The sequence below is a fragment of the Neltuma alba genome, unplaced genomic scaffold, assembly GCF_004799145.2.
Source record: "Neltuma alba isolate B1F8T4 unplaced genomic scaffold, ASM479914v2 tig00011997_pilon, whole genome shotgun sequence".
In the NCBI taxonomy this organism is placed as follows: domain Eukaryota; kingdom Viridiplantae; phylum Streptophyta; class Magnoliopsida; order Fabales; family Fabaceae; genus Neltuma; species Neltuma alba.
The window spans coordinates 262,808-280,217 of NW_021636570.1; the positions used below are offsets into that span (position 1 = coordinate 262,808).

Below are 17,410 nucleotides of genomic sequence, written 5' to 3' on the forward strand. Positions count from 1 at the left end.
GTGACTGACGCATTCACTTTTCTTGGTCTGCGTCTCTGCGAATAAGCCTTCCACACTCCATTCGACGCCGTCTACCGCTGTCACCCCTGCGTCGTTGCTCTCCGGCGAGTATCAAAAAAGGTTCGAACCCTAGGGCTTTTTCGACTCCCAATATCCGGTTAGATGGATTGGTTCAATCTGGCTTTGCATCTAGGCTTGGTTTTGTTCCCCGCGTCATTTTAATTTGGCTTTGAATCTGGTTGTGTAATCGTTTGAATATTGACGCTCTGGAATCTGGTAATATTTAGAGATTATACTTTTTCTATATATCCCCTGCCCAAAATTTTTCTGAGTAGTTTTTAATACTTAGAAAACTCAGATTCTGCTGTGCTCAATTCCAACTGGGTTTGTAATGGTACTGTGGTTGCAATGTTGAATAATTATTTTTTTTTGAATGTGTGATCTCCGCCCCTCAAACATCCATCTCACTTCTGTGTTTGTCTTGTTGAAAGGTCAGGAGTCTTTATAGCAGTATAATTGAGGGTGCCAATTGATATTTAATGTTCATATCGAATTAAAATTGCAGTTTTCCTGTAGTTTATTTCTTTAGCTATGGTTGTTGGTTTTAAGGGTTGCTCTGATGGAGGACACCCAAGAATTGGAAAATAAGGCGCATGAAGGAGTGATTTCAGGCAAAGAACCACAAAAGAAGGACGAAACCCTTGATGAAGTGCTTTCACGGCATAGGTAATACACTCCATATAATCAATGGTAGCAAGTCTCATTGTTTCTATGGATTCATTTATTCTTAAATATGGCTCATGTGATTTGCAATCACCTTCAAACATTGCTTTGTTTGCTCTGTTGCACTAAGTCATTTCTTTACACCTTTTTGGCCTGAGGCCAGACCTTATTATGCTTATACTATACCACTGCCTTCCCCCTCAGTCTTAGGATAGTGCTACCTTAGGTCTGGACTAACCACCATGTAAGAGAGTGCATTGACCGAGCCACCGGGTACCCAGGGGAGTTCCCAAATCTTTTTATTGGGGAACCTTCCAGTGCATATTTCTTGGTTTTCAATCCTATAATAACAGTTCAAAGGTTGCTGAAACTATGGTTTAGGTGTGCTTCACGGACTTAAGAGCTTAATGCATCTGTTTCTGTTCTTCGGGACAAGATCTTTTACATTCATTGTTTTCAACTCCTTTCTAACCTGTTTTCATCTTTGGAAAACAAGTAGAATCCTTCAAATTTTTATTTTAAAACAGAGCTTCTTATTCATTCAGATGGTTCTTCTTATCCATCTCTTGGGCATTGGGGGTTCTGAACTACCAAAGGTTTAGCAGTACACAATGACGTAGCATCCAAAGGCAGTGGATACCCTACCATATAACCTGTTATTTTCAATGTCCATAAATTGTTTGACTCTCAGAAGAGGCATGTGTTTTGCATTGTAATCATTGTATATGACTCTGAGGTACCTTTTGGGTTAGATTGTTAATTAAACCAAGCATGCTATCTGTGATTTAGGTCTAACTTTTATGGACTTTAGGTTCTTTATTGCTTCTGGTTATCCCATGATAAAAATGCGTGTAGGAAAGAGACATCGCAGCTGCAGAAGAAGGAAATTGAACTGAAAAAGGCAGCAGCTAGAGGTAGCAAGGCTGAGCAGAAAGCCAAGAAAAAGCAAGTGGAGGAACAGATTTCTCAACTTTCTGCCAGACTTAAGGAGAAGCACGCAGAAGAATTGTCTAGGTTAGGCTTTAGCAGTAGTAATGGAAATGAAAAGAGCAATTTGGATAGTTTGGTGAAGGCCATAGCTGGAGTCTCAGTTACCAGTCAACCTGATCATTCAAAGGTCAGCAAGGCCAAACAGAGGCGAGACAAGAGGGCTCAACAGGAAGTAGAAAGGGAGCAAAGAATCCAAGCTGAGCAGGATGACGTTGTAAGTGACCGTGTGGTTGAAAATGAGAAGTTGGAAAGAAAGCTGAAGCCTCTTGGTTTGACGGTCAATGAAATAAAGCCAGATGGACATTGTCTTTATAGAGCTGTCGAGGATCAGCTAGCCCTCCTCTCCGGGTCCACATCTCCTTATACATACCAGGAACTTAGAGAAATGGCAGCGGAATATATGAGAAAGCATGCACCTGATTTCCTTCCATTTTTCCTGTCAGAGAATCTGGTAGAAGGTGATTCCGATGAATCACTTGCCCAGAAGTTTGAAGATTACTGTAAAGAGGTGGAGTCAACGGCAATGTGGGGCGGACAACTAGAGCTTGGTGCCTTGACTCACTGCTTAAAAAGGCATATTATGATATTTTCAGGCTCCTTCCCAGACGTTGAGATGGGGAAAGAGTACAAATCTCAAGGCGGCACTGATTCCTTGAATTCCAGTATCATACTTTCATACCATAAGCACGCATTTGGACTAGGTGAGCATTACAATTCTTTGGTTCCAGACACGATAAAATAGGCATGAGGATGCTGATACTCGTGACTTGATTTGTAGTTAAGCTTTTTAGCGGAACAATTTATGCTTGAAATTGGAACTACTGAATCCCAAATGGGTATAACTGTACAGTTCTGTACCGTGCTTCCCAGCGGGCAATATATCAGTTAAACGACGATGAAATTCTCAATCCAGCCGATTCAAGTAGCTCAAACATTGTACAACATGTTACTTTCATTCTAGTAATGGATCAGTAATTTTAGTGTCAGATTCGCCAGTGTCATCGAAGTTTGTAAAGTCTGTCACATGGAACCGCATGATCGAGACTTGAAGGCAAACAACACATTGTACGAAGGTTCCAATTGAAGAATCCATTGAAAAATGACATGTGGTCTTTACATGGTGATCAATCTAAAATGCAAAGGCTAAGCATAATACTAGATTTTGGGCTGCAGAAAACAGCATCAGTCATTTGTTATAAATATGTAACCTGCGTCATTGAAGAAAATTGTGAAGTGAATATACACGCTGCCGAGCACTTAAAAAGGTGTTAAAGTGGAAGAATACAGATCTTGGTGGGTAACAAGCCAAGAGAGAGCGTTAGTGCCTATGTACACTGATTTAAGCTCATGATCCCGCATGTGGAGAACCGTCCTCGTTACAGTAGTACCCACCACCACCACCGCGTTTTATCAAAATATTCCCCCGTCTATTTTCTCATCGTCGTTCGCCATATATTCCTCTGATCCATATAACTGGACTAGACCATGCGTCACTGTGAGGCTTTGTGGTCTCAAATGCGAGATCAGGTTCCATTCGATTTTAGTGTATTTGAAGCCAATTAATACAAAATCTCTTTATTATCTTGGAATTTAGTGAAAACACCCCGATATGTTCGATTCTGTATGATGATTCTAAAAAGTAAGATGACTTTGCGAAATTTCACCATTTTGAAACTGATCTGAAGCCCATTTGATTTTAGCATGTTTGACGCCAATTGAGACAAAATCACTTCATTATGTCGGAATTCACTTAACTTCAAGATTCCAGACAGTTTTTTTGAATTTGGTGCTGCTAATTTAAGTTCGCCATTGCTCATTATCTAAGTGCAGAGCCCTTGACGTTTATGCACTTAAACATATCGTGGCTAGCGATATCTTCCAGCATGGTCATTACATCATGCAACTTGGCTTTAGGGGTTCAAAAGGGCTAAGCCGTTTTGTTTTTTCAAACAACATTTAATTCTCCGCAAGCATTTTAGTTTAGGAAAATTGTATTTAAGGATTTTTATCATATGAGAATTGATGTGGGCGTCATGTCAATTGCTGTGTACACATGCACGTGCGCACGCATGCTTGTGTGTTTCTCCACTTTGGAGCTCCAAAACACTAACGTCAAAAGATGAAATATTAAAATGTGAAGCGAGAGAGAGAAAACTCTCAAATAAGAAGGCCACATCCAGTACCAGTATATATATAATAAAAATTTTAATAACTATATTTAAAGCGAATTTCACTTCTCCTCTTTACTTATCCTAATTCAAGCAAGTTCATAAATAATAGAGCCTATTTTTAAGATACGTGCACCATTTGAGAAAACACGTCTACTATTACTAGATATTTGCCTCTTCCCTTGTTTTTTCTTAGTTGAAATTAGGATTGCGAATCTTACGATGAATAAAAAGTTGCTTAGTTATGTATCATCACCACTTTATCAATCGTACGTAGCAGATGTTCCGAAATACAGACATCGAAGAAACGCAGAGAACCCCATCATTAGTAACAGCAGCACATTGAAATCGTTTACGGGTTCTAAGATCTAAATCCTGATCGATGATAAGATTTGCCGATTTGGTGTGGACAAAAATAAATGCCTCACTGCACAACCATGAATCTTATTCTCCCAGAAAGTTTTGGAACCCTTGGATTGAACCAAAAAGCAGAAAGGAAGGAGAGGGGGAAAAAAAAAAAACCAGGCAACTTGTCATCCACAAAACGCACAGTGCAGGCCAAAGGGTCCAGTATTTTCAAGAATTTTCTAAAATTTTCTCTTCCGATTTTATTCTTTCTCCACTCCAATCCCCACCATATAAATAGACCATTGACAAAGCTCAGTCTCCATACATGACACATAGCCCACGATTCACAACTCTTTGAGCTTATCTCATGGACTTGATCACGAGCATGGTAGCAGAGAAGCCAGTGGTAATATTCAGCAAGAGCAGCTGTTGCTTAAGCTACTCCATTAAGTCACTGATTAGTGGTTTTGGGGCGAATGCTACTGTGTATGAGATTGATCAACTAAGCAATGGGAAGCAGATAGAGAGGGCATTGACTGAGTTGGGATGTCAACCAAGCGTACCTGCTGTGTTCATCGGGCAAAACTTCGTTGGTGGTGCCAACCAAATCATGAGCCTCCATGTTCGGAACGAGTTAGTGACTCTGCTCATGAATGCCAAAGCCATTTGGATTTGGAACAAGAAGTGATCTCTGGAAAAACCCAGTTTGTTGTATCATTGAAATATATATAAACTATATATAGGCATAGGCATGCATGTTTCTGTCTACTTACCACAAATTGAGAATCAGTGTTCTGTGTTTTAGAGACTAGAGTGCCTGAACTGGCACGTACTTTAATATTTTGCGTCTTCTAGCTAGGCAATATAAGCCGCCACCTTGATTGTATTACTTGTATACAACGATAATTGAATGCTTACAGTTTCTCCTCTCTCTTCACCTCTTTAATTCAATTTCATCTTCTTCTTATTCTTGTAGCTAGTTAGAATTTTGATGTTTCAATCACATACCCCTGTGTTTAATTGATTCTGCAGTCTGCACCCATCACGATGGCACTGTTTGTTCATATTATATATATTTTTTATAATCCTAATATAATAATGAAGGATAGAATACTGACATGATAACGATAAAACTCCTCGTACTTAACATTCTTGTTTCGGTTTTCTTTCTCTGCACTGCCAAGCATAGCCTAAAACGGAGCTCAAGAGGAAGAGAGAAGCAATCCTTCATGATTTGATGCTTTGGATAATTGAAGTGAAAAAATTAAACAAGCGAAACCTTCGCTTTAAAGTTGAGCCGTTTTATGAGGATTGATAGACCAGACAATAATATAGTACAGTTCAGGGGCTTTAATTCCCAGGCTGCAGGCACGTGGCAAATTGTGTGGCTCTACAAAACATTACGTACAATATTGTCTGCATGTGAACATGTTATTTTGATGTCGAACGTGCAATAATGCAATGGCTTCAAAAGATAACTTAAAGTAAGATCTCATAGGAGGATGCATAGGCGCTAAGAGATCATATCCTGAACTGATTTTTCTTTGATCAAAGGCCAAGGAATCTCTTTTTCTATTTTGGTTCACAGTACTCCTCCGGTCCTTAATATAAGACCTATTTAACTAATTTGATTAGATTAAGGAAGTTAGGTAAGTTAGTTAATTATAAGAAATGTGACACGTTTTTCCTAAAACACCATAATCATCTTTCTTAATACCTCTTTTTCCTCTTTTACTTGATTATGGTTGAGGGAGTATCCATAGGGGTAATTTAGAGAAAACTTATAAATATGAGAAATAAGTCTTATATTTAGGACTAAAACCAATTCAACAATTGGGTCATATATTAAGAACTAGATGAGTATTACTGATATAATGACAACGTTTGCTGACATGGGTGCGCGACATCTCTTGCACTATGAACTAAATCAAGCTTTATTAGTCCATTAATGCTTATCCAACGCCATTTTTAACATTAACAATGGGAAAAAGGTCACCGAAAGCAACATTTTGATTTTCTGGTCAAAGTTTGCTAGCTTATTACATTGCTCATCTAGTAAAGACTGACCTGTAAAATAGATTTTGATCGTCCTTTGAGACTTTGCTTTGATAAAAAATTTCCTCTTAGGTTTTCCCCATGATATTGGTCAACAAAAGATGCCCAGGAAAAAGGTTGTGATTTTGGGTAATTAAAGGAGGATACTCCACATAGATCTGAATCTTCAAAAAAAAAAAAAAAAAATCCCCAAACGATTGATGCCTAAAACATTCAACCTAGTTGAGAATATAACGCGCTCAAATATAACTACCCATCCAAGGGTGTGGTAAATAGATTATTTGGATGTTTCAACAGCTCAGGTTTGTTTTTATTCTATAAAAAAAGCAATATTTAAGCTTATATAAAAATAAAACATTTAGACTTGATGCAAAGATTTAATAGGGAAAAATGCATTAAACACTTAGAATCCGAAAATACAAACAATATTCTAGTAGTTCTTGTTTGGTATGTGTGAAGGGGGTGTCCCCAAGAAAAGAAAGAAGAATGAAAAAACAAATCTTTCTATATATATATATGGAATATTTGATACACGTTATCCAAGTTTCGAATTTATCCGATCTTATTTTTTAAATACACCGAACATCCTGATTTTTCTAATGGTATAATGCTACTTATAATCTTTTTTAATTTGTTTTGGGCGCAAATTTATCCCTGGCGTAAAATTACACTTAAAGATTATGCGTAAAATTGCAAAAAAAAAAAAAATCATGGATAATTGCACTATTAAAAAGATTGGAGTACTAGATGTACTTAAAAAATAAGATCAAAGGTAAATTTGCACATTTACCCTTTTAAGTTTTTAAAAAAAAATGATATTTCTCTCAAATAAAAGAAGTAGGCTCCTTTCACTGAGTTAAAGAAATGAGCTTTTTCTACCGCAAAACTAGAAATTTGTTGCCAATTTTATCCTTAGTTCTGAAATATTTTGACTATTTTATCTGAAAAAGCCCTTAGCCTTCACTGATTTTTTGAAAATATTATCTTTGATATTTTAAAAATAATTATGAAATTTTAAATTTAGAATTTTGGAAAACATGAATGGTAATATAAAAACGCTACAAGTAATTTTATAAAGAATAAGTAATACTGTTTATGAGTTAAAATATCTTAATTTTTTTTAAAAATGATTATTATATTATATAAATATTTAAATATTGCCTTCCATTATATATTAAAATAATGTCAACGCTTTCAATACAATATTTAAGTTCATGTTTTTATTTAAACACATCTTTATCTATCTTTGGCTTAAAAATCGCCAAGAAGCCTCTCTCCCTCTCTCTTTACTTTCAATTTTCTTCAAAAATTACTTTATTCTACCAAACATCACGTTGCTACAGCATCATCCGTGAACCCTGGTCTATACAATGAGCAAAGATTGGAGCGAAATATGTAACCTTTTTCTGTTTCCACTCAGCTCTGGGCCAAAGCAAAAGAAAAGCAGAGTGGGATTACCTTTAAATTAAATCAGCATGTTTTATTTTGCCACTCAGATTTGGGAATTTGGGACTTGAAGCGAATCTTATGATTAATTGCTCCATGGTACCCAATAAGATAAATCCAACGCGCCTCTCCAACTACTTAAGCTGATGCCCCCAAATTTCGTTGGTTAAAGCGAAGTTCGATGGCATTAGTGATTAAGTTATATGCATGCACTTCAACTTTGGCAAAAAAAAAGTACAAAAACGTTCTCATGCTTTCCAATACGTGCGGCACATTATTGCTCGCATTCATATTCGAAGGCCTGCTTGATGAATAACTCAAGGTTTGTCAGAGGTTGCAGAAGCATCCTTTAAGAAGAAAACTTGTAAACATTTGGTAAAGCTAAGTCTACGTCCGATAAATAAAGTTTTGGCTGGGTTCTTGCCTTGAAAAACTCGATCAACGTTTTTTTTTCCAAAGTAGCCCTTTTAATAATGATAGTCCTAGTCAATACACTTAATTAGTAAGGATATTTTAGGAAAGATAATATCTATTTAGGACAAATAACTAACTCAGCTTATTTCCTTAATCTCCTCAAATTAGTCAACTCTTATAATTAGGACCGGAGGTAGTATTAACTAATTATGACCCAGAAGCATAACGGATATATGTATTTATATATGGAGCATGTATAACAACCGAGACAACCGTTTGCCTCAAGATTGAGGCGTTTCATGGGAATTGACAGAACAGGAGTAGAAGTTTGGGATGAGGGATTTCTAATTCCCAAGCTGAAGGCACTGGGAAAAGCATACAAAATAAAATCTCTTTGGACGCGGAGCTGATAAGAAACTATATCAGCAACTCTTTCTGTAAATATATATAAAGCCAGGAATCTCTTCTTTTGTTATCTGCTTTTCGTGGTTCATGCTGAAATAATGACAACATTTACTGATGACATGGCGAAGCAGACTTCCGTCCTACCTTATATTAAATCAAGATCTAGTCCTTCTAATATTGTTTTCAAACACACCTCAAAAGGCATCAAAACTACACCACACACAGACAACACACAAACACACACACACATGTATATGAAGCGACAAAGATGGAAACACCCACCAATGGTACGTACGATGCTGCATGCTCATGCATATGTACGAAACACACAAGATGTACGACGTTCACGTACACCCAAGACAAGATCCTTAGAGTACGTAAAAATGCGCGTGCATGCACACGACACACGTCTACGCGAAACAACTTAGAACATACACGTGCTTGTGTAAGCCGTCCTTGTGCAATGCACGTGAAAGGGGGGTATCTAAGTTACTTTGTGTATGTTATTCACCACCGCATTCGTTTGTGATATATATATTCGTTTCATCTCTTCTTAACGTTGTCTTGTCTCTTTTCTCAACTACTTTTAGCTCATAATCTCATATATATTCCTCTTGTCGATATAAATATATATGTGTGTGTGTGTGTGTGTGTGTGACTTAACCACGTACGCGTCCCCGTGAGGCTTTGTGGTCTCAAAAGCTAAAGAGTGAAATTATATATGACTCCTTGGACCATGTTAATATTTAAAGTTCTTCGCCATTATTGCTTCCTGCAGATTTTCGCTTATTTTTTCTTGCTCTTTGGGCTTTGAAGTTTTCTGAGTTATTTGACTTAAGACTTCATCAGTCCTTGCAGATAGATGCTCCAAGATAGGCAGAATCAGAAGAAACGCAGAAAAAACTCCGTTATTGGTATATTATTGATGGGTTCTGATTTGTTACTGAAATGCTGCTGTAGTCTATCAATAATTATGGGAATTAATGAATGATTTGTAGGTATCTTTAATTTATTATGAGGGCTATTTTAGCTTTAAGACTGATTGTCTTAGTCCTTGATGAGCCTATAGTTCCAAACTCACTTATTTTTTTCCCCCTCATTATGAAAATATCAAGGTGTGATTGTTGATCACATTGAAAGAAAACAATGATGACTTGTTGAAATTTTCTCATGAAAATAATAGAAAGAAGCTAGCTCTCGGAAAAGGCATGAGAGAGAAACTCTGCGCAATTTGAGGGGAAAACTTTTTCTGAAATATATGTTCAAAAGAAAATTTAAAAGAAAGTAAAAAAAATGGAAATAAATTATAAAAATAAAATTCTATGACAATAATTCTCTTACTGGTGGTGTATTCCGAGAGACCTCTTGGTGATGAAAAAAAGCAAGAGAATAAAACTCCAAGGAAAAGGGTAATAACCATTATAATGTATGCTAATATATTATATTATTAACTTCATAATGTTAATATATTCATCTACCAAGTCATAAAATATTACATGCATGTATATATGTGTTATAAATAGATAGAACATATATCATATACGATATAATATATAATATATGTCATGTAAATAAATGGAGAAATAACGCGATATATAATTTACTAATTATCATTAAAAATGATACCAGGTGTTAATTAGCCTCACTTGAAGCAAGAGGTGGAGTAGTGTAACGACCTTACTTGAGTATCAAGTAGCATTGTAATTAATTAATTAGCTTCGCATGAATTTGATTTGGAGAGTGTTCACAGCTGAGCTAACGTAAACAAGGGTAGGTAGGATATTGGGAGAAAATACCATAAGAAATTGTTCTTTCATATTTTGCGATCTATTCTTTCAGAATATGTTCGCACAAAAAAAAAGGTGATTTTCTAAGAGCGTCAAAATAAGAAAATACCCAATCTAGTATTTTAATATAAGTCACCAATTATTCTATTTTTCTATAAACACTCTTATTAATTGAGCTGTAATTTTGAAAAAAAAAGTGCTGTAATTAATTATGAGAAATGATATGACACAAAAATTAAAAATAATTAAGATGAGTTGATTTTAATTGAAGGACAATCTATGTAAAATAGGTTAAAAGAAACTTGTATATATTAAAGTCTAAAGACTAGAAGAGCATCATGGTGATAAGATTTAGTATACGTTATTACCCACAACCAACCATGGATCTTATTCTCCCCCATAAAGCTTTGCATTCATTAGATTGAACTAAAAGATAGGGCAACTTGTCATCAGCGCCGGCCAAAAGGTGGTTCACCTTCGAGAGTTTTCCCCAATTTTCTTATCCGATCATATTCCTTGTTCCACTCCGCATTGAGCCACCATATAAATGAATAGCTCATGATCGATGAAACTCACTCTCAAGCTGACAACCCTTCATATATGATATAATGGACGTTATTAAGGACATGGTAGCAGACAAGCCAGTGGTGATATTCAGCAAGAGCAGCTGTTGCGTGAGCTTCTCCATTAAGTCACTGATAAGCAGTTTTGGGGCAAATCCCACTGTGTATGAGATTGACCAAATCAGTAATGGGACGCAGGTAGAGAGGGAATTGCTTCAATTGGGGAGTCAACCTACTGTACCAGCTGTATTCATAGGCCAAAAATTCATTGGTGGTGCCCACAAAATCATGAGCCTCCATGTCCAGAACGAGCTACCCACTCTGCTCCTGAATGCCAGAGCCATTTGGATTTGGACGCCAAAAAAGGATTCGTAGAAGTCCAGGTTGTCCCTGGTTGATCCTTACTAATTAATTATAGGCACACGCACGTTTCTCTGTAGCTGTCTGTCACAGAATGAGAATTGCACGCAGTTGTCTCTGATTATAGAGCTTAAACTATTCTGTACTTTGATGTTTTGCTTCTTCCAGCTTAGCTAGGCCAACAATGCACGCCATATATCACTCATGATTGTATTACTTAAATATTCGGGCTTCTTTGATTCAGTGTCTGTCCTTCGCCCCCTTTCCGTTTCATCTTCTTCTTTTATATTGATTCTGTATATGATGGCGTCGTTCATGCTATGTTTCTTTTAATTAGTTCTGGTATAATAACGAAGGATGGAAGAGTGATATAATAATGACAAAGCCATCTCTTCGTACTTTCATTCTCGTCTTCATTTTCTCTCTCTTTATGGCCAATTATGGTTAGAAGCATAGTTCAAGAAGAAGGAAAGCAATCCACCCAGATTTGATGCTTTGGACATATAATTGAAAGTGAAACCCATTGCTTCAACTTTGAGCCGTTTTTGAAGAACCGTTATAACAGCTGATAGAAATTGGGGTGCTTTCTGAACCTTCAGGCTCGTGCAAAATTCCGTGGCCACCATATTACGTACAATTACTATATGCGTGTGAACATGTGTTGTTTTGATGTTGTCATGCAGTGCAATGCATTCAAAAGATAAAGTAAGATCTTATTGGATGCGCAGTTAAGAGATTATACCCTGAACTGATCTTTCTCTAATCAAAGGCTAAGGAGTCTTTTTTGGTCCTCTTTATTGTCATTATGTTGGTTTTGAGGACCTTTAATAATGTCCCAAACCTCTACTACTTGCAACACCCCACCTTCGTCTTCTTCTTTTTTTTTTGGCTGCCTTTTGATCATTAACTTGTAGATGAACAAGAGATATTCTATCATGTTACAATCATAAAACGGTGCAATTTTATACTTGTTATACTTTTGTAAAGAAAAATATTAAAAATTGCATAATTTTATGGTATTTTTCTTTAAAAAATCGTAAAAAGTTGACATCGTAATGGGTTGTAAATTGATATTGTAATAGAAATAAGGGTACAACATGCATGCCTCATAAGTTACACCTCATTAATCTGCTAAAGAACTGTTTGATATCTAAAGTTTTGTTACAAAATTCACAAACTTCTCTCGTTTATATGACTTTTATACATCCTTGTTGATTCGTGTCAACATTCCTACGTCACAGGACCAGAAGTTGAGTGATCCAAAGGCATCAAACTGACTGTACTAAAGTTGAACTCCAAGAACTGATACATGCGACTGTACTTTAATCAATCTCACAGTTCATTATTTTTCAAAAGAGAAGTGGGGATACTGTTCTTCTATATATATCTTGATGAGAATGCTTAGCAACATGATATTCCAATTATGACAGTTACGCCTAGGGCTTGATGAGATGGATTTGAAGAGAAACGAAATTAACTTCATGTATGACAATGGATTATGAGAGATATACATGAAATCTGCAACAAAGAAAATATGAAGCTTCTGTTGCATGCTAATATATATACATATATATATTTATTCCCTTGTTCTGTAATGCATGATCAAAGTAACGTTCGCATAACCATATGAAGAAGAGCGATCATGTCTTGTAATGGATCATAAAGGCAGAAGGGGAAAAAGGAAAACTAATGACTCACCAAAGAAAACAGTAAGCTACCTGCCAGCCTGTTTTTCTGATCTTTTACCTTACATTTTTTTTTTTTAATGTTTCGCTTTGCGAACTTGATGCTTTAATTGATTTTAATGAAAATGTGATGAAGATGAAGGGATATCAAAGTCAACTGACCCTTGGCCTCAAGGTTGAGCCATTTTTATTATGAGAATCCGTGCAACAGACAACAGAATTTGGGATGAGGGGTCAACTGGGGTTCCTTCCCGAGCTGCAGGCACGTGGAAAATTCCTTGGCAACAACACTACCTTAATATTGTCTCTATATGAACATGTTATTTTCGATGGTGTGAAGCCAAGAAATTCCCTCAAAAGCAAAAATTGAGATCTCATTGGATGCTTACCGGATAAGAGATTATATGATGAACTCTTTCTGTAATCTAAAGCTAGGAATCTCCTCTTTGTTCTGTGTATTTTTTGTTCACTGTTAACTCTGTTACTGCTGAAATAATGACAACATTTGCTGACATAGTGTAGGTGAACGTTTAATTTTTATCCAACGCTATTTTTAACACTAAATGATGGGGGAAAATCACCAAAAGCAGTGTTCTTTTTTTTATTTTTAAAACATATCAACGAATTTTCATAAGTCATTTTGCAAATTGACTAATAATTCGAATAAATTGCTGGTTTTTTTGCATTTCTCATTCATTGTGACTTGCAAAACAGAATTTTATCTATCTCTATCAGACTTTTGCATGTCAACAAAAGATGCCGAAGAAAGGGTTGTGACTTGTGATTCTTATCTCGCAAATCTTAATTTTCTACCATATCGCAGGTAAAAGAAAGGTTTTAACTTTATATTCATATCAGTTGCAACTGCAGATTGAAGACATGACATGAACAAAGAATGGTGTGTCCAGAATTATGCATTGAGGTAGGCGTCAGAGGCTTGGGAAAAAGTTTATATTTTCTGATCGTAAATCATATGTTTTCAGCACAGAGCATCTTCCTTGATCAATACAGTGTGCGAAAAATGAAAGAACAAAAAAAGGAATCTTTTTTCTGTTTCCCTTTCCAGTACCCTTAAATGGATTTCCATGGTTAAAAAAAAAAAAAAACCAGAGCAACCGAAAAGAGAAAATAAAGAAGAAGAAGGAAAAAAAATAGCCGGGCGGGATTAATTGCCTTTAAATTAGCATCTTCTTTACCTCCCCATGATATCTCCTTTTCTATTTAGCTTTCAGAATTTGGGATTTGAACTCGATGCGAATTTTGCGAAGAGATGAAAAGTTGCCACCGCACACTCATTGGATAATCGCAAACTTATGTCTCCATCTTTTCAGATTCTCCCAAAACTTAACAGTCCTGTTTTCATGAAGAAACAGAACAAATGCTATGAATGATTAAATCGCAAGTATTTGATCATAAACAATAAATTTTATACTAAACCAGTATATTGTAGACTTGTTCTTACAATGGCAAATGACAGAGCTAGCTAACTTTCACATAGCCAGCATATCGGGCCAGATCCATTGTGAAACCCAAAAAAGCTACAGGAGGGATTACCAAAAAGGACGAGTTAGGAATCAAGTTAAGTAAAGAGTTTATTCTCTTGAATTGTTATTCTGTGAAGGAAATAATCCAATTTCATCAACCAGTGACCTACTATAAATAGATCAGCTTCTCATCACCACTCAACAACACAAACAAAACTCAGAGGGAAGCCTAAGCCTAACCCATCAATTATCTCCACCATAATCATTCAGAAATGGAAATGGTGGCAAGGTTGATTGCAGACAAGCCAGTGGTGATATTCAGCAAAAGTAGTTGCTGCATGAGCCATACAGTGAAGGCTCTGATATGTAGCTTTGGAGCAAACCCTACAGTTATAGAGGTTGACAAGTTGCCTAATGGGCAACAAATAGAGAGGGCTCTTATGCAGTTAGGTTGCAGACCAAGTGTTCCCTCGGTGTTCATAGGTCAGCAATTCATAGGAGGCGCTAATGAAGTGTTCAGCCTCAATATTCAGAATAAGCTTTCCCAGTTGCTTTTAAGTGCTAGAGCCATCTTCATCTGGGCACGCTAGCTATATGCATCTCTGCAGATTTCAAAATAAGCACTTTTTAATCTTCCTACTTCGCTTGTTTTCATGTTTTGATGTTTTGGTCCTAGTGACGGTATAGAGCTTCTTGGAGCTCTACTTTTTCCTTGTTATAGTATGGAGCTTCTTGGAGCTCAGTTTTCCTTTTGAGAGAGCATTGTACCATGTTACTTGAGAAACTTGTCATAAGACTCAGTTTAATGCGAATTTTAAGTATTGAGTTGCGTTGCTTCAGTCGCACATGATGGCTCCCAGATTATCATATTGATGCATGGATAAATTAAAATAATCCCTCAAGAAATCCAGTATATAAATATACCTCGCAAGTAAAAGGAATATAATACCTCTGTACGTATTTTAGAGTATTCCACTACGCCGTTTGATTACCTGATAGCAGAATGGATTAATTAAAAGGTCTTGTCAACAGTGAGTAATATGGAATTTAATTAAAAAAAAGAAAAACATCAGCGGCTTCTTATATATATTTATGCTATACTTTCAACTTATTCAGTGAAAGAATCTGATCTAAGGATATCTACATTGAACTTGATATGGTTGTAGTGTGATGAGGATTTTAAGTCTAGACTTACGCAAAACATGGTTGGAGTACGAATTTGGAAAATGAAGTTATGGTTAGGTCCATCCAAATAGGTAGTGATTAATAAGATAAGCTAGTCAAATCATGTAAAATTCGGCACCATATGAGCTTAAGGAGGTGTTTGGCAAGATAGAAAAGTGTTTTTAAAAAACACTTTTCCACAAAACGAAACAAATTCCTTTACATGTTTATTTCGTATACCGTAAAAACACTTTTAAAATCATGGTTTGACTTCCATCCAAATACTCCAAACGAAGAATGAAGATGCTATACATGTACTGCGCTTTAAAAACTTTCTTCACTAGTAGTACAAGGGTGTTTGTCTTTTGGCAAATAAATAGTACAAGGATTTCAAATGGAAAAAATGAATTAACACGTGGGATGCCCTGAGAACACAGAAAATAGTAGGACCAAAAAGAAAAAAGAAAGACATAAACGTCAATCAGAGGAATTTGTCCAAGAATCCATATGTTTACATATACTCCCCCGCTGTCACTGTATGTGATGCCAAGAACCGGCCCTGCACTAACGTTTCCATTCTATACTGCTTCTTTTAGCGAATATGCTAAACCTTCCTTTTCAATTTAGCCTTCCGCACAAAGCAAGGCTTAGGCTTCATGTTCTTTCATTCGGAATATATCTGTTTGTTTTGCTGCTTAATTTAGTTAATTGGGAAGTGCTTTTTAAGCGTGACTAATGGAATGGATCGCATAATTTTACACTAAAAAAAATAAACCAATAAGCAAAGTTAAGTTGACTCGGTAATTAAGAAAAATATCTTGACGTCTGAAGCCTTTGGAACCCAGATCAAGGAGTACGGTTTGCTTATAGCCTTTTCCACATAAAATCACCGAAAGCTTCAATTGTTTATATGTATATTACAAAAGCACTGTTAGACGGACTCAGAAGCCCATGTACTACTCGTACTTAATATAATATTTTGTTTGATTTTTATTTTGGTTTTAAATATAAAATTTCAATCCACTTTATTTCTCATATGTATATTTTTTTTAAATAATCCTTCTAACAATAATAGTTCTGATCAGTACACTTGATTAGTAAATATATTTTAAAAGAGACAACACATATTTATTATAAATAACTAACTTAACTTTTCTTTTTAATCTCTTCAAATTAGCCAACTAGTTCTTACCATTAGAATCAGAAATAGTATAATACAGAAGTGTTCAGTTCTCTCTGCATTTGATCAATAGATCTTTCACGAATTAATGTTTTGCCTCTTAAATTATGACATCTATAATATTAATATATTCCCCGTACTTTGGAAAACCTTTTTCTATATTTTTAAGAATAACGCACAAATTCATTGGAATAATGATTGCTATGCAGCAGAACGGTCCCGGACTGCGCAAAAGGTTCATGCCAAACGATGTCGTGTTGGTGTATTGTTTCCCGGGGAAACGCATTTATTTCTGAGAGGAAAAAGGAGAAACCAAAAAAAACGACTCCGCTGGGGATCGAACCCAGAATCTCTGGTTCCGTAGACCAGCGCCTTATCCATTGGGCCACGGAGTCATGTGTTGGTGAGTTTTTCATGTTTTTTATAATTTAAATTTAATATACAGTAATCTGGTTCCACAAGAATGCATTATACTACCTCTGATCCTAATTATAAGAGCCAATTGACTAATTTGAAAATATTAAAGAAGTAATTTGAATTATTTATTTGTCCTAAATATGTGTTGTCTTTCCTAAAATATCCTTATTAATCAAGTGTATTGATTAAAACTATCATTATTAGAAGGGCTACTTTGAAAA

At 35.9% G+C, this 17,410-nt stretch overlaps 4 protein-coding genes and 1 non-coding gene across 6 annotated transcripts; 4 read left to right on the plus strand and 1 right to left on the minus strand.

Moving 5' to 3' along the window:
• On the plus strand, window positions 1-2,833 carry LOC114720762 (deubiquitinase OTUD6B). Its single transcript, XM_028906458.1, has 3 exons — window positions 1-120; window positions 610-726; window positions 1,579-2,833. Exons 2-3 carry the CDS (start codon window positions 620-622, stop codon window positions 2,453-2,455), a joined length of 984 nt encoding a protein of 327 aa, XP_028762291.1. The 5' UTR covers window positions 1-120; window positions 610-619; the 3' UTR covers window positions 2,456-2,833.
• Window positions 2,834-4,596: 1,763 nt separating this feature from the next.
• Window positions 4,597-4,917, plus strand: LOC114720774 (monothiol glutaredoxin-S1-like). The gene has a single exon (XM_028906470.1). It carries the CDS (start codon window positions 4,597-4,599, stop codon window positions 4,915-4,917), a length of 321 nt encoding a protein of 106 aa, XP_028762303.1.
• Window positions 4,918-10,944: 6,027 nt separating this feature from the next.
• Window positions 10,945-12,077, plus strand: LOC114720738 (monothiol glutaredoxin-S1-like). Of its 2 annotated transcripts, XM_028906422.1 has the most exons (2): window positions 10,945-11,249; window positions 12,050-12,077. In XM_028906422.1, the coding sequence occupies exons 1-2, from the start codon at window positions 10,945-10,947 to the stop codon at window positions 12,075-12,077; spliced, it is 333 nt and encodes a 110-aa protein (XP_028762255.1). The 2 variants fall into 2 exon arrangements, with proteins under 2 accessions (XP_028762255.1, XP_028762256.1); XM_028906423.1 differs by lacking the exon at window positions 12,050-12,077 and having other exon boundaries at window positions 10,945-11,431.
• A 2,574-nt stretch (window positions 12,078-14,651) lies between these two features.
• On the plus strand, window positions 14,652-15,269 carry LOC114720776 (monothiol glutaredoxin-S6-like). Its single transcript, XM_028906471.1, has one exon. It carries the CDS (start codon window positions 14,701-14,703, stop codon window positions 15,016-15,018), a length of 318 nt encoding a protein of 105 aa, XP_028762304.1. The 5' UTR covers window positions 14,652-14,700; the 3' UTR covers window positions 15,019-15,269.
• Window positions 15,270-17,094: 1,825 nt separating this feature from the next.
• TRNAR-ACG (transfer RNA arginine (anticodon ACG)) lies at window positions 17,095-17,167 on the minus strand. Its single transcript has one exon. It is a non-coding gene; the product is annotated as a tRNA-Arg (tRNA).
• Between the last annotated feature and the right edge of the window lie 243 nt (window positions 17,168-17,410).

Excerpts from the sequence above, each read along its gene's own strand:
- LOC114720776 (XM_028906471.1), top strand. The coding sequence starts at position 14,701 with ATGGAAATGGTGGCAAGGTTGATTGCAGACAAGCCAGTGGTGATATTC.
- LOC114720738 (XM_028906422.1), top strand. The coding sequence starts at position 10,945 with ATGGACGTTATTAAGGACATGGTAGCAGACAAGCCAGTGGTGATATTC. Across the intron at positions 11,250-12,049 it reads AATGCCAGAGCCATTTGGAT|CTCTTTATTGTCATTATGTT; the intron begins TTGGACGCCAAA and ends TCTTTTTTGGTC.
- LOC114720774 (XM_028906470.1), top strand. The coding sequence starts at position 4,597 with ATGGACTTGATCACGAGCATGGTAGCAGAGAAGCCAGTGGTAATATTC.
- LOC114720762 (XM_028906458.1), top strand. The coding sequence starts at position 620 with ATGGAGGACACCCAAGAATTGGAAAATAAGGCGCATGAAGGAGTGATT. Across the intron at positions 727-1,578 it reads GAAGTGCTTTCACGGCATAG|GAAAGAGACATCGCAGCTGC; the intron begins GTAATACACTCC and ends AAATGCGTGTAG.